The sequence below is a fragment of the Octopus bimaculoides genome, chromosome 4, assembly GCF_046866305.1.
Source record: "Octopus bimaculoides isolate indiv1 chromosome 4, ASM4686630v1, whole genome shotgun sequence".
Classification (NCBI taxonomy): Eukaryota; Metazoa; Mollusca; class Cephalopoda; order Octopoda; family Octopodidae; genus Octopus; species Octopus bimaculoides.
Genome location: NC_142931.1, coordinates 99335675 through 99360674, shown reverse-complemented (window position 1 = coordinate 99360674; position 25000 = coordinate 99335675). Strand labels below are relative to the sequence as shown.

Genomic DNA, 25000 nt, shown 5'->3' with positions numbered 1-25000 from the left:
GATTTGAAACTGAATCTTTCAATTTTCCTCGGCCATACAGCCTATTCAAATGTCAAAAGAAACCATGATAAATGGGTGTTCTACTTACCTGTGGCCTTTTTAGTGCCATTGCACAGTCGCCTGCATTCCACAAAGTTATTCTTCTATATGATATAGCTATTTTTCTACCTTCATTCATGTTCAAAGTGAATCTTTCAATTTTCTATCTTCAATTATTACATGTTTTTAAAAACCATACTTTTCACATGGCCAACTTTATACAGGAGAATCACATGTGGGGCCAAAAGCAAATCTTTTTGTTTTTGTACCCTGAAATAAAACAAAAATCATTGTTTATAAAGAAATATACACTCTTAATGCAACATGACCACTTCAGCCACTTAATTTGCCATTTCTATCATTATATTCAAGTTTGTATATGAACTCCATCTTTTTTCTACTTCAATTATTATGTGTTTTTCTCTTATAAAATACACACATACAGGAGGAGTAAATCTAAATCTGTAGTGGTAGTCTCACTGTGGTTCAGATTCGAAACTTTATGTAGGAACATTGTGTGTGAGAGCAAAAGCAAACCTTTTTGCTTATGCACCCCAAAATAAAACAAAAAACATTGTTTATAAAGAAATATTCACTCTTAATGCAACATGAATAGTTCAATAACTTAATTTGCCATTACTACTGTTACATTGAAGAATGAAATTGATCTTTTTTCTATTTCAATTATTACATATATTTCTATTATAAAATTACACACATACAGAAGGAGTGTGACTCCCAAGAAGCAGTAAAAGTAATTACCCAATCAACGATGCATATTACTGCTAGTTTGTTAATAAAAGGGGGTATTCCATGACCACCTCCTTTCAAAATAAGATGTGTTTGCTAATGAGATGAACATTTCAAAAAGTACAACAAAATACCAATTAGAATTTTTTTATTTTCCCAATTCTAGTTTCTAACTTTTGAAAGCTCAACAATTTATTAAACTTTTTTCTGTAAAACAACAATTTTTTTTAGAAAAATTTAAAGTTTGAACATTTTGTTGAACTCTTTTCTTGTAAAACAGAAAATTATTTCCATTTAAATTTCTTGTTTTTTTTTAAAGATTTTATACCATTTGGTATTTAGATTATTATTCAAGTATCATTGCTGTCGTTAGCCCAATTTCTGGTTCACCCCAAAACCATGTTGAGGTGGTTGTTGGTTTTTATGGGGGAAAGGCCACCACTGATTTTTGATTTTTATTTTGTAATGTACATAAAGTATAACTGATTATTTAGCCCCAGACCACTCCTGAGCTATCAGGCTTAATATCAAAGATGTTTCACCTTAACTGCCATTCTATATTTCTGATACAGTATGTCTAGAAATACATCATCAAATGTGTCTTTTTTTAAGAGACAGTAGGGAATGATTTTAGGGCAATGTGACCGCTATTCCTTACAGGTAAAGCAGCCACATTGTCTCATGTAATAACACCTGTACCTCCCTTTGTTCTCACTAGTCAGGTTACTCTTGAGCCCAGTGAAAAGGAAGAAAAGTTCTAATTTAATGAATTAATGAGTATTTGGACATAGTGTTAATTAAATTTGACCAGGCGATGATCACTGGAAAGAAAAGACAAGACATAACAAGACAGAAGACATGGTCTGGTGGACAGCTCGGCCGCCAACACTTTTTTCTGCAAAATTGGAGTAGCTTATCCTGTTCAGGCTATATATACACAGACTCACACTCTTATCTTAACTTCTCCTCCTCCCACCCTAAACACACCAAGCTTTCCATCCCCTATTCCCAATTCCTCTGTCTACGTAGGCTCTGTAGAGACAACCATGACTTTGAGACTCAGTCTCAACTCATGGCTCACCACTTCACCCTACGTGGATATCCCCTCACCACCATCCACACCGCCCTTGCCAGAGCACGTTCCATGGACCGTGCATCTGCTCTCTCCCCCGAAACCGCCCTGCCGTCTCCCGCCTCCCTTTTCCCCTCACCTACCTCTCTGAGCTTTCCGGTGCCTCTAGTTTGACCCCTCCACCTCACACATCTTCCCTGACCGACCCCTCCCCTCCTTCAGTCCCCTCCCCTCCTTCAGTCCCCTCCTTCAGACGAGCCTACAACCTATGAGATCTCTTGGTCCACAGCTTCTTCCTCAACCCAACCTCACAACCTCGCTCGTTCCCTTGCTCCTGCCCACGCTACCGCACTTGCCCTTACCTCTCCAACACCACCCTCCTCACCGGCACCCATCATCGACCCTATCACATCACCGACTCCTTCACCTCCAATTCTACCAACATCAGCTATTGCATCTCCTGCTCTCTCTGCCATTCTCTGTACATTGGACAAACAGGGTGCCGCCTGGCCGACCGATTCGCGGAACACCTCCGAGATATTAACGTTTGCAATGACACCCTGGTGTCACGCCATTTCCACTCTACCGGTCACTCTTTGCAGCAACACCTGTCCGTGTTTGGATTGTCCTTGCACAGAGGCCATCCGGACTCCCGTTTGCGCTGTGAACAGGGATTAATCTTCTCTCTTCGCTCCTTTGCTCCACATGGGCTCAACTCCCATCCTCTCTTCATCTAACCCCCTCCTCTTGCCTCTCTCTCCTCCTCCGTGATCCCTTCTACAGTAGTTCGTGCTACAGATCATGGTGAGAGGGATAACTTCCCTTGGCAAACAGGACACAGTAGTGTGTTGATAAGCCAGCTGGAGGAGATGTCCTCCTGGGGCTAAAAGCAACAGTAACATCCACCCCTAGGGGTCAGCCACACTTAAGTGACAATTTACTACACTTTATCGTGCAGTTACTGTTAATACTTCATTTAGAGAATTAACATTGCTTGTTTTCACCTTTTCGATATCAGTGAAGAATTTCACTGGAAAAGTAGATATAAGATTGCCAAGATTTTGTCTCTCTCACCAAGGATCAGTGGCTATCGAACGCCGACGAAGGGAAATAACCCTGAAATCCGGATCCGTTCGTGCTACAGATCATGGTGAGAGGGATAACTTCCCTTGGCAAACAGGACACAGTAGTGTGTCGATAAGCCAGCTGGAGGAGATGTCCTCCTAGGGCTAAAAGCAAAAGTAACATCCACCCCTAGGGGTCAGCCACACTTAAGTGGCAATGTACTACACTTTATATATATATATATATATATATATATATATATATATATATATATATATATATATATATATATAATAAGGTTTTTAACTTTTAAATTTTCATATTCAAAAGAGACAGAGACTTCAAATTCGATATATCGATTTATTCTCTGGAAAATTATTATATATATATATATATATAATTTATATAAGGGCATTAACTATATAGTAATGTTCATGCTTAGAGGGACTAAATAAGTAAAAAACTACCAAAAAATAAGCAACATATTTACCGAAAGCGAAGAAATGCAACTTTTCAAAATTAATCTCCTAAAAACATTTAACTTAACGGCAAACCACTGGTTTCTCAATCAATACAGCAAAACTGTGAAGTAAGCTGCATCTTTTGTTCATCAGTACACGTATGGTCGAGACACATAAAAATAAACAAGAATCAACATACCACGATGTACCCAACATAGTACGATGACTTCTGTTCATCATTATATATCCGTGAAAGAGTTTAGAATTTATCCGGTTGCATCTCAGTAACATGTGCTTATACAGAATAATATTCAGCACTGAATATATTCTAATTATTTATAATAAATATAGGATAAAATCTTTATAAGAATTTATCAAGTAGTCAGCGTGAAAAAACCCCATAAGGAAAAATACTTATCGTTTTTTTCCCATAAATATATATAATTTATATAAGGGCATTAACTATATAGTAATGCCTCACGCTTAGACGGACTAAATAAGTAAAAAAACTACCAAAAAATAAGCAACATATTTACCGAAAGCGAGGAAATGCAACTTTTCAAAATTAATCTCCTAAAAACATTTAACTTAACGGCAAACCACTGGTAAATATGTTGCATATTTTTTGGTAGTTTTTGACTTATTTAGTCCCTCTAAGCGTGAGGCATTACTATATAGTTAATGCCCTTATATAAATTATGTATATTTATGGGAATAAACGATGAGTATTTTTCCTTATGGGGTTTTTTCACACTGACTACTTGATAAATTCTTATAAAGATTTTATCCTATATTTATTATATATACATATATATCTGTAAAAATATGTGTCACTTGTTTGGTAGCCATGATAAAACTCTGAGTTACGGATGCCGGGGCGGAAACCCACGCCACCATCTCTTCAGTTATCTGGCCATTGAAAGTCGCCAGTATCTGAAACTCAGAGTTTTATCATGGTTATCGAATAAGTGTCACATATTTTTACAGATAAATTCCTCTATTTACATAACATCGAGGTCTCTTTCTTTTGTTGTCCTTTCTATCAATATATATATATATATATATATATATATATATATATATATACATATATATATATATATATATATATATAGGGATGATCATTTACAAAATTTTGTTGCAAAATAAACACATGCACTATATATTCATTCCACACTTCAGATTTATTTTATTATTGTCTTTAATTTATGTCCTGTGACAGACTGAACCTCCACAGAAAACATGAATGGACCAATAGCACCCCCACCACCACACTATACTACATGACAACTAAAGGCAGAATGGGTATAAAATGACAGATACAAACAGCATAATACATAAAACTACACACATACAAAAGACACATACACATATCTAAGATGTAATGGAAAGAAAAAAGAGAAAGAATAGAGAAATAAATTAGAAAATAAATGAAAAAAAGAAGAAAAAATAAAAGCCATGGATACAAACAATATAGTAAGCAAACCCATATACACACAAACAAAGCACACACACAAAACACATAGGCGATGTACACACATGCACCCCCCCCCCCACACACACACACTCACACACGCATACAGAGGTACAGACACATATGAATGTGCAGATAAAGATATACACTATAGAAAGACAAAATGGACTAAACAGAACAGGAAGTGACTAGTAGAATGGAGAGTCACTGAAGAGGTTACAAGATGTGTGACAAAAAATTTCCAGATATAGAACATAAAATAAGGACAATAATAGAATAAATCTGAAGTGAAGACTGAATATATACTGCGTTTGTTTATTTGGTAAAAAAAAATGGCCATCCTGAAATGTAACAATAACTGTTTCAACACACAATTTCACATCAGCCATCTTGCAAAACAAATGTGCTGGCCCCCTGATAATTAATCGATATTAATTAATATATTAATATATGACTAATTACCAGATCTTATAATTATATATATATATATATATATATATATATATATATATATATATATATAATTCAAAAGCTAAAACAATGTGAAGAAGTACATTGTGACTAGTGGTGTATAACAACATCCGATAATATGGTCAATACCATGATATATATATGTGCATGTGTATCCATATCTATCTATCTATCTTTCTCTCTGGAAGTTTTGTCCTGTAAAGTGTCATATTATATCTCTGAGTGTGACTCATGTCTCTGGGTGTAATATAAGTGTCTCAGTGTGACACATATTTCTGAGTGTAACCCATAATGATATGTGTCTGCCTTCATCTAAATCAAAAATAACCAACTAAATATTCTAGAAGTGTCACCAGCAGTAAACTGGTGCTCTATCCAAGAGGAGATTTATCTCTCATTCACTGAAACATCACTGATAACTGATTCCTTAGACCACACACCTGGCTTCAGATGTTTTATTTCTGTAAGATAGTGGCAGGGCAGTGCCCTAGACCTTTGCAGGTTACACGCTTTGACTGATGAGATTGAGGTAGTGGTTCTAGCCTGAACATTTACAGGTAGGGGCTTTGTCAAAAGCCTTGAAGTCGAAAGAGCTCTGCTAAACTCAAATATCTTGACAGTAGTGGTAGTGGTGAGAGTAGTGATGATAATTGTGGTAACTGTGGTGACAGTGTTCCTTAAGCCTGACTGAACTAACAGATATATAACTATAATCATCCTATCCTTTTCCTAGCCATTATGTATCTTAGAGGATATTATCTAATGTTTCCTTTCTTTTTAAGATTTTATAGAATAATTTTAAGATTTATCTGCTATTTCTAGCAGTTTCAGTTACCTTGTAGAGGCTCTCTTTTTGCACATGACAATATTGTTATTGTTTAGCCCCAGGTCAAACTTGACTAAGCAGACCTGTGACCAAAAGCATTCCAACATGTCCATTCCATCGTTAAGTAATCTCTCAGATTTCATTATGTAATGTGTCCTTTCATATTTTTTTTATATAGTGAAATGTAATGTGGGGAATATTTGGCTGCTATTATTATAAGGTGGTGGGCTGGCGGAATTGTTAACATACTGGGCAAAATGCTTAGCAGCATTTCGTCTATTGTTACATCCTGAGTTCAAATTCTACTGAGGTCGGCTTTGCCTTTCATCCTTTCAGGTTCAATAAATTAAGTACGAATGAAACACTGGGGTAGATGCAATCGATTAGTCTCCTTCTCCAAAATTTTAGGCCTTGTGCCTTAAGTAGAAAGGATTATTATATATTTGGCTGATCAACTTTTCAGTTAACGGAAAAACTTTTATTTCAAATGAGTTAGAATTTACTTTCAAACAAAGTAAGTGTCAGATTGCTCTTTTTCCTTGTCATTTTGTCACAGAATACCAAATTATCGAAAGTCCTCAACTTTTCATACATGACCATCGCTTGCTTAAAACATTTGTTATTTTTATTTCTAAGTTCATGTTTATTGTTGATTAAATAAATTGTTAAATATGTGCTTATTTCAGACCACTGAACAGTCCGAAATGTCAGGGACAGCAATACAGTTCTGTTGTTTGTACTGGAAAGGTAAGAAGAAATAAGTCAGTGTATGTTTCTAAAATAAGCATTCTAAAAGTCACCACTGTTGATATAGAGCTTGCCATGTTTAAAGGTAGGGATAGTTCTCATAAGCTTTGCAAGCCCTTTCAGACTACCAAGTTTGAAGATATTACTGTTTTATTTAAACAGTTGTAGGTCAACACCTTTAGAAAAGGAATAAGACTCCAGAAGGTCAATATTCTGAGAAAGATCTGAGGATAATGGTTAGTGTGGGGCTGGGGTGGATGTAATACAGGAGATGAGAGATATAGAGGTGAGCAGGTTGGAAGTGCTTGAGAGAAGTCAGTATGAGACCAACCAGCTCCAAGGAACGGTTTCAAAGTACTCTATTCCAGCCTTCTGATTACCTCCACACCTTCTGATTAACAGCCAGGGGCTCCCGTCAGTTGAGAGGAACACCACATAAAATAAGAGACTGTTTGAGATAATCATGAAAACGAAGTTTTGGACGTCCATGAGGCCTACTTCCAGTTTCAATCTCACTGTAGAGGACCATCTTTGGGAGACAGTTACCCAGCATCCGAGTTACATAGCCAATCCAGTGGAGAAGACAACAAAGGATTCAGCCCTCAATGCAGTAGATCCCAGCCTTCAGGAGGATTTTGGTATGAGGTATTTTGTCCAGCACTCAGACCCATTAAGGAGGGTGGATACACAGACATATTGATAAACAGAGATTTTTGTGTTTGCTCTAAGGTTCTTGTTCTGAAAGACTCATTTGTTGAGTTTCTTGAAAGATGCAGAGTATCTCCTCATCAAAGAGAGCTTCCAAGATAGCAGAATGAGTTCACCTGTGGTAAAAGAGCATCATCAATAAGAACAGGCTGAGGGTGGGAGATGAGTATGGGAAGGCTGGTTGGAGAACTTCAATTTCGCAATGATTCACTTGAAGACTGAGCCAAGAATGGGCACTGACCATTGAGTTCATCATGTTTTGAAGAGAGGTAGAGATATGAGATGGTGCAGCTGAATCATCAGCATACTGAATCTCAAACACCATGGTTATTCATATATGGCTTTCAGGTAGCAAGTGTTAAAGATGCTACCATCACAGCAGTACCTGATATGTATTCTGTCTTCTTTGGTGAAGTGTATCCTGGAAAGGAGGGTTGCAGTCACCAGGTAAATGTTAAATATTTCAGGAACAAGAATGAATTCTTGTTTTACCCCCACCTAGACATCAAAGGATTCTGAGGCTTCATTGCCAAGTGTCACTTTTGCTTGCATACCACCATGAAATTTCTGGATGATTGAGAGAAACAGTGGACAGTGATTCCTGAAAATTAACATAGGATCCCTTGATGACAATGTAAACTTCTTTTCATTAAGATATCTTTGGCACCTATAAGTATAGGGACATATTTTAACCACACTTTCTATAGTTTCTGTAACTCAATGGTTAGGTCCTGATACTTTGCTATATTTTCTATACCTCTCATAGTGAATTACCTCACATTCGGATAATTACTATTACTGAGGTTCTGATAGCTATGAAACATAGGTAGCCTAGATTTTATCTACTCCATCCCCTAATTTTGATTTTTCATTTACATACACAACAACCACTGCTGCTAACCATAAATTACAAAACAATTTTTTCAGCTTATTGAACTTTGATATGGGAAAAATTTACAACCTTCTATGTCACTATTGCTCCTGAAAGTTGTTTCTTTATACCTTTTATGTACTACTCATAGCTTACTAACTTCCTACACTTTGATCCTTGGCTCTTATATATATATATATATATATATATATATATATATATATATATATATATATAGAGAGAGAGAGAGAGAGGTCTTTTATTCTTTTGCTTGCTTCAGTCATTTGATTGCTCCATGCTGGAGCACTGCATATATATATTACATCTGTTTTTAAAAATTATTTTTCCTGAAAATGTATATGTTGGACAAGTCTCCTGCCATAAAACATTTCATCATTTCATTTCAATCTTTTATCATCAACTTCACTTTGTGCCACCCGTCAGAATTATGGAACCAAATCTATTCATCACTATTTCTTCTATATTTCTCACTAAGGACACATGTCTAAAAAATCTAAACAGTAGGGAAGAAAATCTTTGCATATTTGTGACATGATATTAGACTGTTATTGTCGCTTGTGTTACAGCCATGTTCAAGAAAACAGTCAATGCACAACATAATTCAGAAGGCAGTTAATGATGTATGTGGACATTTTGTGAAGATTGGAATTCTGAATACCAAATATTATAGCGAAGGAACATTACATGGTTCTGGTAAGAATTATTTTCATTCCCTTTTTGTGTGTTAATTCTTTGAATCACGACTGCAATGGTACAGAGATCGAGTGAGAGATCTAATGACACATAGTAGTAGTCGTGGTGGTGGCGGCAGTGGCGGCAGCAATGATGGGGGCAGTGGTGGTTATTGTTGTTGTTACTGTTTAGCCCAGTTGCAACCATCCTATTGCTCAGGTGTATCTAAGATTACACTAACCAATGTGGCCTTTAAGACGGTAAAGTGTGATTTGAGGGAAAATTAGATGCTATTTCTAACAGGCAACACAACTACAGAGAAGCTTCCTTGTTGGTTGTAGTTTCCTCCCACTGTATTTAGAGTTTAATACTACCAAGGATAGCTTTCATTTCCATTCTTCAAAGAGTCAATAATATAAGTATTAGTTACATACGAGAGCATTGGGGTTAAGAATTTTGCTTTGAAATTACATGGTCTCAAGATCAGTTCAACTGCTTGGCATCAAGGGTGAATGTTTTCTACTGTAGCATCAGGTCACTCAATATATTGCAAGTAAAATTTAGCTGATGGAAACTGCACAGAAGCCCATCTTGTATCTAGTGTATATACATGTGTGTGTGTGTGTATATGTGTGTATGAGTGTGTGTGTGAGTTTGTGTGTGTGTGTGTGTGTGTGTGTGTGTGTGTGTACATGTACATATGTATGTATTACAAACATACACACATGTGTCTTTGTTTATGTCCAGTGACTTAGTAGTTCAACTTATAGATCATTATGAAATAATGATCAGATCGAAAACTAAGTAAGTGGGGATCAATATAAGCAATGAAATTCTTGAAGGCACTGCCCAAATATGGCTGTAGTACAAAGACTGAAATCTATAAAAGAACAGTTTGCATGCCTTGTCTACAATAAGTATGAAGAAATTGTTTTAAGTGAGAAATATCTTATCAACTTAGAATTATTTTAATTGTATGCCTGTGTGCACCATGTGCAATTTCATAAAAATAGTCATGTCTGATTTAGTTGCATATATTACCACCTCCCACCTCTAAGTCTAATTACTAGTTTTGTTTTATTGTTAAGGCCAAGAAATTCCTTTATATTATTTTTTGATAATGGCATAAGGAAAAAGTATAGTTTGTTGAATGAACCACCAGTGTATAACTGTTATTTGTTATATCATTCCCGGAGAAGTGAGAGTCAAAGTCAATGTAACTAAGATTTGAACTCATAATATATAATATCTAACTAAATATTATTATGTGTTCAAATCTGGTGCCAATATTTCTGGGTATTTCTGGGCTGGACATATAACACATCTATGCTATCTCAGTTTCATGTGCTGTGGCTAATAACTACTAGAATATAAATATTCTGAGAGATGTTATCTACTGTGGATTAGATTCTCATCCAGGAGAAATGAGCATGTTGTTGACTTAATGCTACAGAAGTTAGACACACGTCTTGGCCAGAACCCTTTTTAGTTTATAAAAGCATTATCTTCATTTTTATTTGCTTCATCTCTGAGATCTTTTTCTATGGAATTACATTTCAGAAGTCCTAATGCACTTAATTACATCACAAAAGACTGCTATACTTCATTATAGTATGTGATGGATATTACAAGCAGTGAAGTTATCCATTTGATAGAGTAACAGACAAAATCCCTTCCAGTATTTACTTACAACCCTTAATACTCTGAATTTGAATCCCACCGGCATTGACTTTGCCTTTCATCTTTTCCAGATCAATGAAAGAAATTATCAATATCATGTTGTTGTTTGATATAATCACTCATATCTCTACCCTGTGAATTTGAAGCCTTATGTTTATGTTAGAAATCAACATTACCTAATATTCTATTTTCTATTTAACAATCAGATAAATTAGCTGTTTGTGAAGTAATTTGTCATTCAAACCCAAGACAGGAATTTGATCGATTTGCTAGATTTGGTTTGCTTCCTGATGGTACCCCATGTGAGGTTTTTAAATCTTACCAGGACCCACTGAGATGGAAAAAGAAGGCAATATGTATCAATGGTGCTTGCATTGTAAGTTAGAACATTTAACTCTACTTTATTTGAGATGTGGTAATTGAAACCTAAAGTGCCACTAAACTAAAGTTTTAAAGCATTAAGTCTTTTTACCTTCTGTGTTCTAGATTAAAATCATCGACCAGCTTAGTGTCTTGGAATTGAAGCTAAGCCTTCAGAGCTGAAGAAAGATTTACATATAATATTTGAAAAAAATTTACTACTCAATGACTTCTAGACTAAACTAACAATGAGAGCTCTATGCAATCAGTTGACCTACTAGAAATAACAAACAGATCTCTCTTGAATTACATCCTATAAAAACACACTAAATATTGTAGTTATAGATACATGATGATATGGGGTAGCCATGGCAGGAATGTTTTAATCAAAGGTGTACTGGATCAGCTAAATAACAACATATTATATTCTTACATTCTTCAAAGAACAATTCTGTCTGAAGCATTGACATAAATTTTTGTATATATTTTTATCAGCCTGATGTTTCTCTTAAACTAACCTACATTCCTCTTACCAAAACTTAAATCATTTCTAGAGTCCCTGGGTAGAAGAAAATTAGTACCTGTGGAGGAGACAGATGATACTTGGGTAAGAGACTGATGGACCCTAGGTAAGGAACTGAAGGTGCTGGTCTTATTTTATTCATTCAGCCATTATCAATAAACTAGTTATCAGTAATGGGTTAAGTTAATCAACTACACTGTCTCCAACAATTCAGTGGTTTATAGTGTTTGGCTTGAGTTCAATTTCTTCTTGAAGAGAAACTGTTGGTGTGCCATGCAATGAACAGAGATACAAAACATTTCAGCTCCCTGCCGCTGCAATTATTTACAAGGCTTGAGTGAGACCAGCAATAGAGTACCTCTTACAAGGGTAGGTTAGTACCACTGCTGAACACATGGCTATCTTAGGCTACAACCAGTAAAAAGTCACTGACTGATTGATATCAAGTCACTCACAAATATACTCCAGCTTTTGTCCCACAGACATGCAGTCTCTTCACTCTGTCTCTTGTAACACTACCAAAACAGCTTTTGTTCATTGTAGCTGGCTTGTCTCATTGCATTTTCAATCAAACCATACTGATTCACTTGTTACTTCTCTCTGAGTCACATAACACATACATATAGACATCAATACACACAGGCACACATTCACTTCTCTATTATTATTATCATCATCATCATCATGCCAAATGAAATGCTTAGTGGCATTTCATACATCTTTACGTTCAAAGTTCAAATTCAGCTGTGGTCAGTTTTACCTTTCATCCTTTCAGGGTCAACAAAATGAATGCCAGTTGAGCACTGGGTCATTGTAATCGACTAGCTCCCTCCTTCAAAATTTCAGACCTTGTGCCTGTAGTAGAAAGGATAATAATAATAATAATAATAATTATTATTATTATTATTGGTGAGAAAACAGAATTGTTAGCACACTGGGTGAAATGCTTAGTGGTATTTTGTCCCTCTTCACATGCTAAGTTCTAATTCTATCGAGGTCGACTTTGCCTTTCAACATTTTAGGGTTGATATATTAAGTACCAGTGAAACACTGGGGTCGATGTAATCCACTCATCCCCTCCCACAAGATTTCAAGCCTTGTGCCTTTAGTAGAAAGGATTGTTATTATTATTCATATGGACACAACAGATTAGACTGTTGGAAAAGAAAAATTCTCAACATAGGGCGACAAGTAACCTTAGATGCCAAGAACCCTCCTAAGTATCCTAGGTATCCCTAATAAAACTGTTTTCTGGAGTTGTACTAAACTGGGTTTTATGCCTATTTCCTCTATCCATCTGTTCAAATCTTTAGGAATAGTTCCCAATGCACCTATAAGTACAGGGACATATTTTAACCACACTTTCCATAACTTCTGTAACTCAATGGTTAGGTCCTGATACTTTGCTATATTTTCTATACCTCTCATATTGATTTTTTCATCATTTGAGACTGTAAAATTAATTATTTGGCACTTTCTATTCTCTTTATCTACCACTACCAAATCAGGCCTTATGGCTTCTATTACTCTGTCAGTTTAAATGTTAAAATCCCACAACATCTTATATTTCTTACTTTTTAATACTTTACTAGATTCATGTTCATACCATTTATCAGTATGGTCAAATTCTAGCTTTCTACATAACTCCTGGTGGATTACTCTCCCTAGGTTATCATGTACTTTCTTGTATTCTTTCTGTACCAGCATGCTACATTCACTTACTATATGAGTAACACTTTCCTCTTTTGATTTGCATAACCTACATTGGGAATCTACTTGGCTCTTGTCTATCATGGCTTTAATCCAATTAGTCCTTAATGCTTGATCTATGTGCTGCTACTAACAAACTTCCATTCTCATCAGCCTTCTATTCTGCAACCATAACCATGTCTCACTACTACTATTTGCTGCAATCAACTTTGGGAATCTACCATGCAAAGCCTTCTCCTGTCAGTCAGATAACTCTTGTACATTTTTTCTGGTTTTTAACTTCGTTTGACTTTTTAGTTTCCCTGTGTCCTGCGGTGATTCTAGCAGCTCTTAAAAACTTTTTTCTGTGATGAAAAAATGAAGACTGATCTTAAGATGTTGAGATCCAAGGAAAGAATGACAAAAGGAGAGAATCATGGAGGAGATGATCGGTGATAATCACACTAAATCAAGATTAGCATTGGTATATTTGCAGACAGATTCCACAAATATGAGACATTAATGATATCAAGGACAACAGAAATGTATTGTTTATTAACATCTAATTGTATAAAGGACACTCTTATCATCATCATGACATTTAAAACTGGTTAGACTGAAAATAGAAGAAAGTTGCGCAAGTTTGATGCTTTTTATTTACTGAAGATTCTTAAATCATGACTTGTTTTTACTTTTGTAGTTGCATTAACTTTAAACGATATTGCAAACTACGATTCCAAAGTTGTGTCAAGCTCCATACATAGATCTGCATTTGATGAAGCCAATTCTATCTTTAGAAATGGTGACAATATCAGAAATGTTGAAAAATGGACATTTGAGTTTGTGAAAAATCTTGACGTGATAGAGCAAAATGGATTTCATTTTTGAAATCAGTACCCCAAAATTACCAGGAAACATGTCTCCCACACCATACAACAAAACCATGTTCCTAGTGTAACTGACTCTAAAGGTGAAGCTATGCTCCAACATGACCACTAAAAGAATAATTAAAAATGTTTCAACAAATGCTTTTTAATATTGTTTTTATGCCTAAGGCAGTGAGCTGGCAGAATTGTTAGCATACTGAGCAAAGTGCTTTGTGTCTTTACCTTCTGAGTACAAATTCTGCCAAAGTTGACTTTGCCTTTCATCCTTTCGGGGTTGATGTAATTGACTCCCTCCTCCAAAATTGCTGACCTTATGCCAAAATTTGGAGCCAATATTATTTTTAAACCTAAATATTGGACCTATGATGTTTGATTGTTTGGTTTCGTTGCAGCCAGTTGGATGTGATGGTCTTCTGAATGGTAAAGAATTGGATACCTGTGGAATTTGTGGTGGTGACGGACAAACATGTAAAAGACAATTTAACATACATTATTTTAATGCAAGATCAAGTAAGTCATCATCTGTGCCATCATTTCTATTTTGGTTCTCTCTGAATATATTTCTTTTTGTTGATGGTTTTATGTGTTTTAACCCATTGTTGTTGTTGTTGCATTAGAATGGACATATGATGCATATGGATGAGGGTAGCTGTATAAAGAAGTGACGATCACTTTATATGGATAGAACCCATGGAAGAGGGAAACCCAGCAAGATGTGTGATGATAAAATGAAGACTGATCTTAAGATGTTGAGATCCAAGGAAAGAATGACAAAAGGAGAGAATCATGGAGGAGATGATCGGTGATACATGATGCTTGAGAATACCTGCCATCACAGTAAAACTGGGGTTCTAAAAGCATTATGTGTATGTACAAACCTGGGTGCTGTACTCAATTTGTCCTTGTTAAAACTTCTTCACCCCACATCTCCCTATTACTCATCCTCTATCAACCTTCTAACTATTACATTATTCTACTGCTGTAATTAATTGCTACCATTTCTCTCTCTCTCTCTCTCTCCCTCCTTCTCTCTCTCTCTCTCTCTCTCTCTCTTTCTTTCTCTCTCTGGAAACACCTTCTTTTGACATCCTCATTCTTAACCTCATCTCTGCCCACACTCTTGATCACCTTTTCTTTGTTACCAGTTATCTTTCCTTCTCCTCTGAACAACAGCTTATTGGCATTCACACTTCATTCTTTACACACTCTGTTACATCTACCATCATCCACCCTACTATCTTTGTTTGTCACTGCCTATATTCATCCCTACACACCTTTGACCTCCTCCATCCCTATCATTCTACATTTTTTATTATGCCACTCATCAACTCACCTGTCTTGAGCCACTTCAATTGAAATCTTTCACTCAATCTTACCACCTTACCCTCTAATTCATATTTATCATTAACTACACCTCCACCTTTGTTCATCATGCACAATATTCATCCCTACTCCCAGATCTAACCTTTCCATCTTCCACACACTCTTACAAAATTTACCCACCTACTCTTCCTGATCTTCTGTCTCCATACTCTATTCCTGTTCTTGTACCTTGAGGATATACTTTGACATCTCATCATCACCATCTTTGCGTCTCTTTCAAACACCATCCTAATTCCAACCCATTTTCATAATGTGTGGTAGCCACATATATCCATTCTAGCAAGACTTCTGATCCTGATTCTTCTATCATACTTTAACCACTCAACAGCTAGCATAAAGCAGCCTCCCTCCCCACTATACCTGCATTCAGTTGAGGGGGATACTTCAGTTTCATGAGTCTCACTTGTGCTGGTGTCAGGAAAAAGGCATCCAGTGCAGCTTGTAAAGTGCTGGTGTGAGGAAGGGCAGCGAGCTATACCAGCCATGCAAAGAGTGTTGGGGTAAGAGCAAGAGATGTATAATGATAGGGATGGAGGAGGTCAAAGGTGTATAGGGATGAAAGTAGGGAGTGGCACGATGCAGTTCTCCAACCCTTCAGATTCTATCAAACTGCCGAACTCATGCTAACATGGTTGATAACAATGAAGGTAATGATAATGATATGTATGTGCAAGTATATAGATACTTCAACATTTTAAAATATATATATAGTGTAGCTGCTAGAATAAGAATAGCCTGGGCAAAGTTCAGAGAGCTCCTACCTCTGCTGGTGACAAAGGGCCTCTCGCTCAGAGTAAAAGTAGACTGTATGATGTATGTAGACTGTATGATGTATGCTAACAGCCATGCTACATGACAGTGAAACATGGGCCATGACTGCTGAGGACATGCGTAATCTTGCAAAAAATGAAGTCAGTATGCTCTGCTGGATGTGTACTGTCAGTGTGCATACCCAACAGAGTGTAAGTGCTCTGAGAGAAAAGTTGGACTTAAGAAGCACCAGATGTGGTGTGCAAGAGAGACAACTGTGCTGGTATGGTCATGTGTTGTGAACGGATGAAGACAGTTGTGTGAAAAGGTGTTACACCCTAGCAGTTGAGGGAACCTGTGGAAGAGGTAGACCCAGGAAGACCTGGGATGAGGTGGTGAAGCATGAACTTCGGACATTGGGCCTCGCCAAGACAATGACAAGTGACTGAGACCTTTAGAGATATGCTGTGCTAGAGAAGACTCAGCAAGCCAAGTGAGACCATAACTGTGGTGCATGCCAGTGTGGTATAACCAGCCCTTTTAAGAGTCCCTTTCAATCATTGGACAATAAACTTTGCTTGTGAAGACCTGTCGAGGCAAGTGAAATCATTGTCATGGCTGATGACAGTACCGCTTGATTGGCACCCATGTCAGTAGAACATTAAAAACACCATTCGAACGTGATCGTTGCCAGCATTGCCTGACTGGCTCCTGTGCCGGTGGCATGTAAAAAACACAATTCGTGTGTAATTGTTGCCAGTGCCACCGGACTGGCTCTTGTGAAGGTGGCATGTAAAAAGCACCATTTGAGCGAGATCGATGCCAGTACTGCTTGACTGGCTCTCATGACAGTGGTACATAAAAGCATCCACTACACTCTTGGAGTGGTTGGTGTTAAGAAGGGCATCCAGCTGTAGAAATTTTGCCGGATAAGATTGGAGCCTGGTGCAGCCTTCTGGCTCGCCAGCCTTCGGTCAAACCGTCCAACACATGCTAGCATGGAAAGCAGACATTAAACAATGATGATTATATATATATATATATATATATATATATATATATATATATATATATATATATATATATATATATATATATGGGCTGAGGTGGTGAGGCAAGACCTTCGAACATTGGGCCTCACCGAGGCGATGACTACTGACCGAGACCTTTGGAAATGTGCTGTGCATGAGAAGACCCGGCAAGCCAAGTGAGATCGTTGCCAGGGCCCCTGGACTGGCTCTTGTGCGGGTGGCACATAAGATGTACCATCCTGAGTGTGACCGTTGCCAGTACCGCCTGACTGGCCTTGTAGGGTTTTCGAGCGAGATCGTTGCCAGTGCCCCTGGACTGGCTCTTGTGCGGGTGGCACATAAAAGACACCATTTCGAGCGTGGCCGTTTTCGTGCGGGTGACACGTAAAAGCACCCACTACACTCTCTGAGTGGTTGGCGTTAGGAAGGGCATCCAGCTGTAGAAACTCTGCCAAATTTAGATTGGAGCCTGGTGTTGCCATCCGGTTTCACCAGTCCTCAGTCAAATCGTCCAACCCATGCTGGCATGGAAAGCGGACGTTAAACGATGATGATGATGATGATGATGATATATATATATATATATTTATATATATATATACATATATATATATATATATATATATATATATATATATATATATACATATATATATATATATATATATATATATATATATATATATATATATATATATATATATATATATATATATATATATATACATATATATATATATATATATATATATATATATATATATATATACATATATATATATATATATACATATATATATATATATACATATATATATATATATACATATATATATATATATATATATATATATATACACATATATATATATATATATATATATATATATATACACATATATATATATATATATATATATATATATATACACATATATATATATATATATATATATATATATATATACACATATATATATATATATATATATATACACATATATATATATATATATATATATATATATACACATATATATATATATATATATATACACACATATATATATATATATATATATATATACACATATATATATATATATATATATATATATATATATACATATATATATATATACATATATATATACATATATATATATATATATATATATATATATATATATACATATATATATATATATATATATATATATATACATATATATATATATATATATACATATATATATATATATATATATATATATACATATATATATATATATATATATATATATACATATATATATATATATATATATATATATATATATACATATATATATATATATATATATATATATATATATATATACATATATATATATATATATATATATATATACATATATATATATATATATATATATAGATAGATAGATAGATAGATAGATAGATAGATAGATAGATAGATAGATTGACAGACAGACAGGCAGACAGGCAGGTAGGTAGATAGAAAGAAAGAATAAACTGAATCTTTACTTTGCTATTAATTTCTATTAATTTCACATTGTCACTAACCATTCAATGTCTAGATTTGGAAACAAATTTATGACTTTCAGGATTGTCTGTTGTAAAAGTGGCTGCATTATACTTAAATGATTGAAAAGAGTACATGCAATGTTTATCAGAAAAATTCAACTTGTTAATCCAGAAATATGACATTGAATATTGTATAGTATAATAGTTTGTGTTTACAACTCTTGATATCTCATTTGTTACACAAGATCCTTACCTGATAGTGAAGATTCCTAAAAATGCAATTCGTATCAAATTTAAATTTGTCAATCCAAAGAGACAGACTTACCAGATTTGTAAGTATTGTTTATAATTTATTCTTGATTGAAAGGAGTGAGCCAGTTTTATTGAATGGAGGATACAGGTGCTAACTCTATCATGTTAGGTAAATTGGAGATGGTGGGATGGTCTTATGGAAGGGGCTGCATATAGTATTCTTGTTATGTTAAGTACTACAAAGAATAGCTCCATCATGTAAGAGACTACAGATAGTAGCTTTATAATATCAAGAGCTACATGTGTCTGCCATGTCAGTCTAGGTATCATAGATGGTAGCCCTCTGTATTTGGTACTATAGTAATCATGAATGTAAATTCTAAAAAAAGTCACTATCTTACACAAACACACACACATGCAGCAGGATTCAGTACAGTTGCTGTCTACTCAATTTTATTCACAAGGCATTGATCAACTGAAGGCTATAGTAGAAATTATTTGCCCAAAGCTAAATAAAATATGCATAATTTCACTCATTTACATTATCATTCTTACAAACATTTGCCAAAGTACTAATCAAAAGAATCGATAATTGTAAAAGGGAAATCTATAAATATACTACATAATATTTCTATAAATCTCCAATAATATTCAACTATAAAATCTGTGAAATCCTAAATGAAGACATTGGTTAGGTACTTTCATTTCTGAATCTTAACCTTTCACCCATTCTATTCTAAGAATTTTACTTCCTGCAGCACTATTCTCCAAAGATGATCAACCAGTTTTGAATGTGAGTATATCACCCACTGAAAAAAGTTCCACACCTATAAAATTTGCCAACACCTATTGGAACTATGATGCTTCTTCATTTCTAATGACATCAGGTCCACTTAGTGAAGCTGTAATTGTCAAGGTCAGTATTTTAATTCTGTATGTCACATTCATATCTCTTCAAAGATGCCACATTATTTCTACTCTCTTCAGGTATTTGTTTCTTGCACTCTTCCTACAAATAGATCCCTCATGTCTGGCATTCTCACCTTGTCCAAAATTATTATCATTCTTACATAGCAGTTAAGGTTGTTTTTGTCACCAAATTTAATTCTAAAAGCTGTATATGTACTTGACAGTGAGGACCAATTGTATGTTACCATAGCTGGAGTTCTATAAGCACCATACTTTTTTAAGAAAGTATAATTCAACATTTAAAAAGAAATGAAAGTGATGTATTGAGGAGTTATCACCATGTTGGGTGTCTTTCATTGTTTGATGTAAGGCTACTTCACTGAAGATAGTAACCCATGTTTTGGTTATATGCTCAATAGCAGTTACTAATGGTTTAAGCTAATTGTAAAACTTTGACAGTTTAGCCATGTGGCATTCATTAAAGGTTTTCTGGTAGCCCAGCCATGATACAGTCAAGTCTCTGCCAAGAAGCTGTAGTTTCTTGATTTATTTTGAAAAGTTATTTGTTCTACACAGTCCCATACTTCCTTTATTTCCTTATTGTGCCATGTGTTATTTATGGTGTATGGACCTACCAGTGGATATCTTAAATTTTCATAGGCTACACAAACAGATTGATTATAATTTTGAGTGAGAAGATGAGGGGAGCTATTAGTCATTTAGGGATGAACACGTCTTCCATGCTCTTTCCATACTGTGTAACCAAATCTCAGCAATAAAAAGCAATGTTGCTACACAGACCAATACCCCATGGGCTTAGCAATTTGGCATTTTCTTTTGGATTGATTCTAGTACTGTACCATTTATTGTATATTATTCTTGTTCTATATGTCTGCAGTAGCCCTGTTGTTTATCTATGCTACTTGCTTGTTAAACTGATCATTTCTTTCTAGAAGTATATCTCACAAAACAAATACACACTTCCTATATATCACCCTCCTCGTCCTCATCATCAGCATTTAATGTCCATTTTCGTTAGACTGGCATAGGTTGAATGGGTTGCTGTTGTTGGAGTCAGCAAATATTTGGGGGTACTGCTCACTTAGGTGGGTTGGAAAATCACATTTTCCTTGTGTTTTACATTTTGGTTTAATTTTTATGATTGGATGCCTTTACTAACACCAATTACTTCACAGTGTAAACTGGATATTCCCTTTTCATTGCACCAGAATGAGAAAAGTAATTCTATCCTTAACACAACTAAAGGTATTACATGATCCCATGTCTCTTTTTGTTCAACAAGCCCTTTAAAGAGTGAGGGGCATGAATGATAATGATAAAAGGGATGTGATGGTGGAACAGGTATGTATACTTTTCTACTCTAGACCTGAAAGTTTGGGGGAGGGGGCCAGTTGAGTAGATCGACCCCAGTATGCAGCTGGTACTTAATTTATCGACCCTGAAAGGATGAAATGCAAAGCTGACCTTGGTGGAATTTGAACTCAGAACATAAAGACAGACGAAATACCGCTAAGCATTTCACCTGGCGTGCTAACCTTTCTACCAGCTTGCTACCCTGGTACAGGTATGTATAGTCACAGCAATGGAACCAAGAGAATAAAGCAAGCTTCCTAACCACACAGCCATGTCTACATATATATATATATATATATATCATCATCATCATCATCATTGTTTAATGTCTGCTTTCCATGCTGGTATGGTTGGATGGTTTGACTGAAAACTGGTAAGCTGGGGGGGGGGGAGGGTGCACCAGGTTCCAATCTGAATTGGAAAGTTTTCTATGGCTGGCTGCCCTTCCTAATGCCAACCACTCTGAGAGGGTAGTGGGTGCTTTTTACACACCACTGGTATGAGCACATTGACCCGCTCCAAAGGTCTCGGTCACTAGTCAGTGCCTCGGTGAGGTCCAATGTTCAAAGGTTGTGCTTCATCACCTCATCCCAGGTCTTCCTGGGTCTACCTCTTCTACAGGATCCCTCAACTGCTTGGGTGTGACACTTTTTCACACAACTGTCCTCATCCATTCACGACATATGACCATACCAATGCAGTCGTCTCTCTTGCACACTACATCTGATGTTTCTTAAGTCCAACTTTACTCTCAGAGTGCTTACACTCTGTCATGTATGTATACTAACATTAAACATCCAGCGGAGCATACTGGCTTCATTACTAGCAAGCTTACGCATGTCCTCAGCAGTCACAGTCCATGTTTCACTGCCATGTAGCATGGCTGTTCATACACATGTGTCATACAGACTACCTTTTACTCTGCGTGAGAGATCCTTTGTCACCAGCAGAGGTAGGAGCTCTCTGAACTTTGCCTAGGCTATTTTTATTCTAGCAGCTACACTTTCAGTGCACCCTTCCCCGCTACTGACTTGGTCACCTAGGTAATGGAAGTTGTCAACTACTAGTAATTTTTCTCCCTAGAATGTGGCAGAATTTGTTCTCTGAACATTTTCAGTGTTTATTGCTCCTGAGCATTTGCTACATAGAAAAACTATCTTCCCAGTTAGCCTTTCTCTTGATATTGCTGCACCCCTTATGTGTCCATAGCTTACATTGGGTACATCTTATAGAGTTTCTACCTACGCCTTTTCTACAGATCGAGCAGGGCCATCTACCTGAAGGGATTTGTAGTTTGTCTGCCTTCCTACTTATTAAGACTTTGGTTTTAACTAGGTGGACTCTAAGGCCCTTCGATTCTAATCCTTGCTTCCACACCTGAAACTTTTCCTCTAGTTCTGGTAGTGACTCAGCAATTAGAGCAAGGTTATCAGCATAGAGGAGCTCCCAGGGGCATCCTGTCTTGAATTCCTCTGTTATTGCCTGGAGGACTAAGATGAATAGGAGGGGGTTGAGGACTGATCCGTGGTGAACTGCTACCCCTATCCAGAATTCTTCACTGTACTCGTTGCCAACCCTCACCTTACCGACAGCATCCCTGTATATGGCTTGCACAGCTCTCACTAACCATTCATCTATTCCTAGTTTCCTCATTGACCCTAAGATAAGGGACTGTCAAAGGCTTTCTCCATGTCAACAAAAGCCAGGTACAGAGGTTTATCTTTGGCTAGGTATTTCTTCTGCAGCTGTCTTACCAGAAATATAGCATCAGTGGTGCTTTTCCCTGGCATGAACCCAAATATATATATATATATATATATATATATATATATATATATGAAATGAATGCATCTATGTATGTATATACATATTTAATCATTTTCATCTCATTTTAACATCTACTTTCCATACTTCGTTGGGATGCCAAAACTATACTGAAGCAGAATTTTCTACAGCTGGATGTCTTTCCTGATGCAAATCCTCACCAGTTTCCAAGCAAGGTAATTATCTTCCAGTATTGAAGAACAAACAGCTCAGACATGGTTATGTAGAGAGCTGGAAGCAAACAATGCCATTGAATGAACCTTTTGTTTACAAAGATTGCACATGTCAAGACATGTTAAGAAGCTTGATATGCTTTTGTGGTGTACATACATACATAAATATATAACTCAATGTGACAAGTCACGTATTTGGTATGGGAGACTATCTATCAAAAATACAATGAATACTATCTCTAACTTTGGTGCTACAAGTATCAGCTCTGTTAAATAACTGGTTAATCTTCAGATGAATTGACTGAGGGAGCCTTTTATTTACAATCGTAGTGATTTTCAACTGAAACTTGAATTTACCATGCAGAGAGTTACAACAAACAACATATCTGGACACATCAACAACAACACAACCGAGGAACAGAATGAAAACAACAGCTCAGCGGGTAAACAAATTCTTTCTAACTGTAATTATAGAAGAAACCATAATTACAAAACTCATTTTTCTTGGAGTCATGTATACTGATTTATATGACTGTTACAAAAGAGTGACACAAAACCCTGCTGTTGGCTATATGGATCGAGTGAAATCATATTGGAATGATCTACATCCAGAATTAAATCATTTTACTGCAAAATAATTATGCCAGCAAGCAACATTTGTGGAACATAAGAAGAAAGTTAGTGACTGTAACTTTATTAAAAAAAGATCTGAAATTAACTTTCTTCCCCCACTATAAATGAAAACGAAAATGTGAATGATGTGAGAACACTGTGTGGTTTTGCAGTTAGTAACATTCCAACAGATTCTATCAGTCCTGCCAGCCAAACTACATTACTGGCTAAAGTAACTTACCACTGTCCCCCTACTATGACTATGGTAAATAACAGGCACAACCGCAACAATTATTGTAGTAGTAGTAGTAATAGTAGTCAGGATTATATATTGGTGAAATGTGCCCTTACTGAAGCTTTCAACGAAAAGAGAAAAATAGAACTTTGGCTTTGAAGTACTCTCTCGACAAGAGAGTATTCTCTACCAAAGTAAAAAAACCACCAGGTACGTTATTAAAAGCTGTTAATGAAATTGGAGAGGAGTATTTACTGCAGTGTAATGAACCCTCACTATGGCAGATTAATGCCTGTCTATATGCCCTGTCTACTACTGCAAAGCAGTACATGAGTAATATTTAGAAAGTGAAAGTGGAGCTGGCAGAAATGTTAACACACCAGGCAAAATGCTTAGGAGTATTTCATGTCTTTATGTTTTGAGTTCAAATTTTGCCAAGGTCAACTTTGCCTTTCATCCTTTTGGGGTCGATAAATTAAGTACCAGTTGTGTACTGGGGTCGATCTAATCGACTGGCCCCCTCCCACAAAATTTTGGGCCTGGTGCCTAGAATAGAAAAGAATATTCAGGAAGTGAACAAAACCAAAACAACA

At 36.0% G+C, this 25000-nt stretch overlaps 1 protein-coding gene and 1 long non-coding RNA gene across 6 annotated transcripts in view; one reads left to right on the top strand and one right to left on the bottom strand.

Moving 5' to 3' along the window:
- Positions 1–25000, top strand: part of LOC128247611 (A disintegrin and metalloproteinase with thrombospondin motifs 7-like) — a 176410-nt gene that overhangs the window by 100475 nt on the left and 50935 nt on the right. For 3 of the 5 annotated variants that reach the window (XM_089351091.1, XM_089351089.1, XM_089351092.1), the window contains exons 15-21: positions 6845–6905; positions 9072–9198; positions 11064–11233; positions 14709–14826; positions 19274–19360; positions 20039–20196; positions 23507–23563. In XM_089351091.1, the coding sequence (XP_089207217.1) occupies positions 6845–6905; positions 9072–9198; positions 11064–11233; positions 14709–14826; positions 19274–19360; positions 20039–20196; positions 23507–23563 (778 nt within the window). The remainder of the gene's footprint in view (positions 1–6844; positions 6906–9071; positions 9199–11063; positions 11234–14708; positions 14827–19273; positions 19361–20038; positions 20197–23506; positions 23564–25000) is intronic. The other 2 variants (XM_089351090.1, XM_089351093.1) reach the window with 1 other exon arrangement.
- Positions 1–25000, bottom strand: part of LOC149136178 (uncharacterized) — a 44146-nt gene that overhangs the window by 1153 nt on the left and 17993 nt on the right. The window contains exon 2 of the long non-coding RNA XR_016241622.1: positions 89–309. This is a non-coding gene — a long non-coding RNA (uncharacterized LOC149136178). The remainder of the gene's footprint in view (positions 1–88; positions 310–25000) is intronic.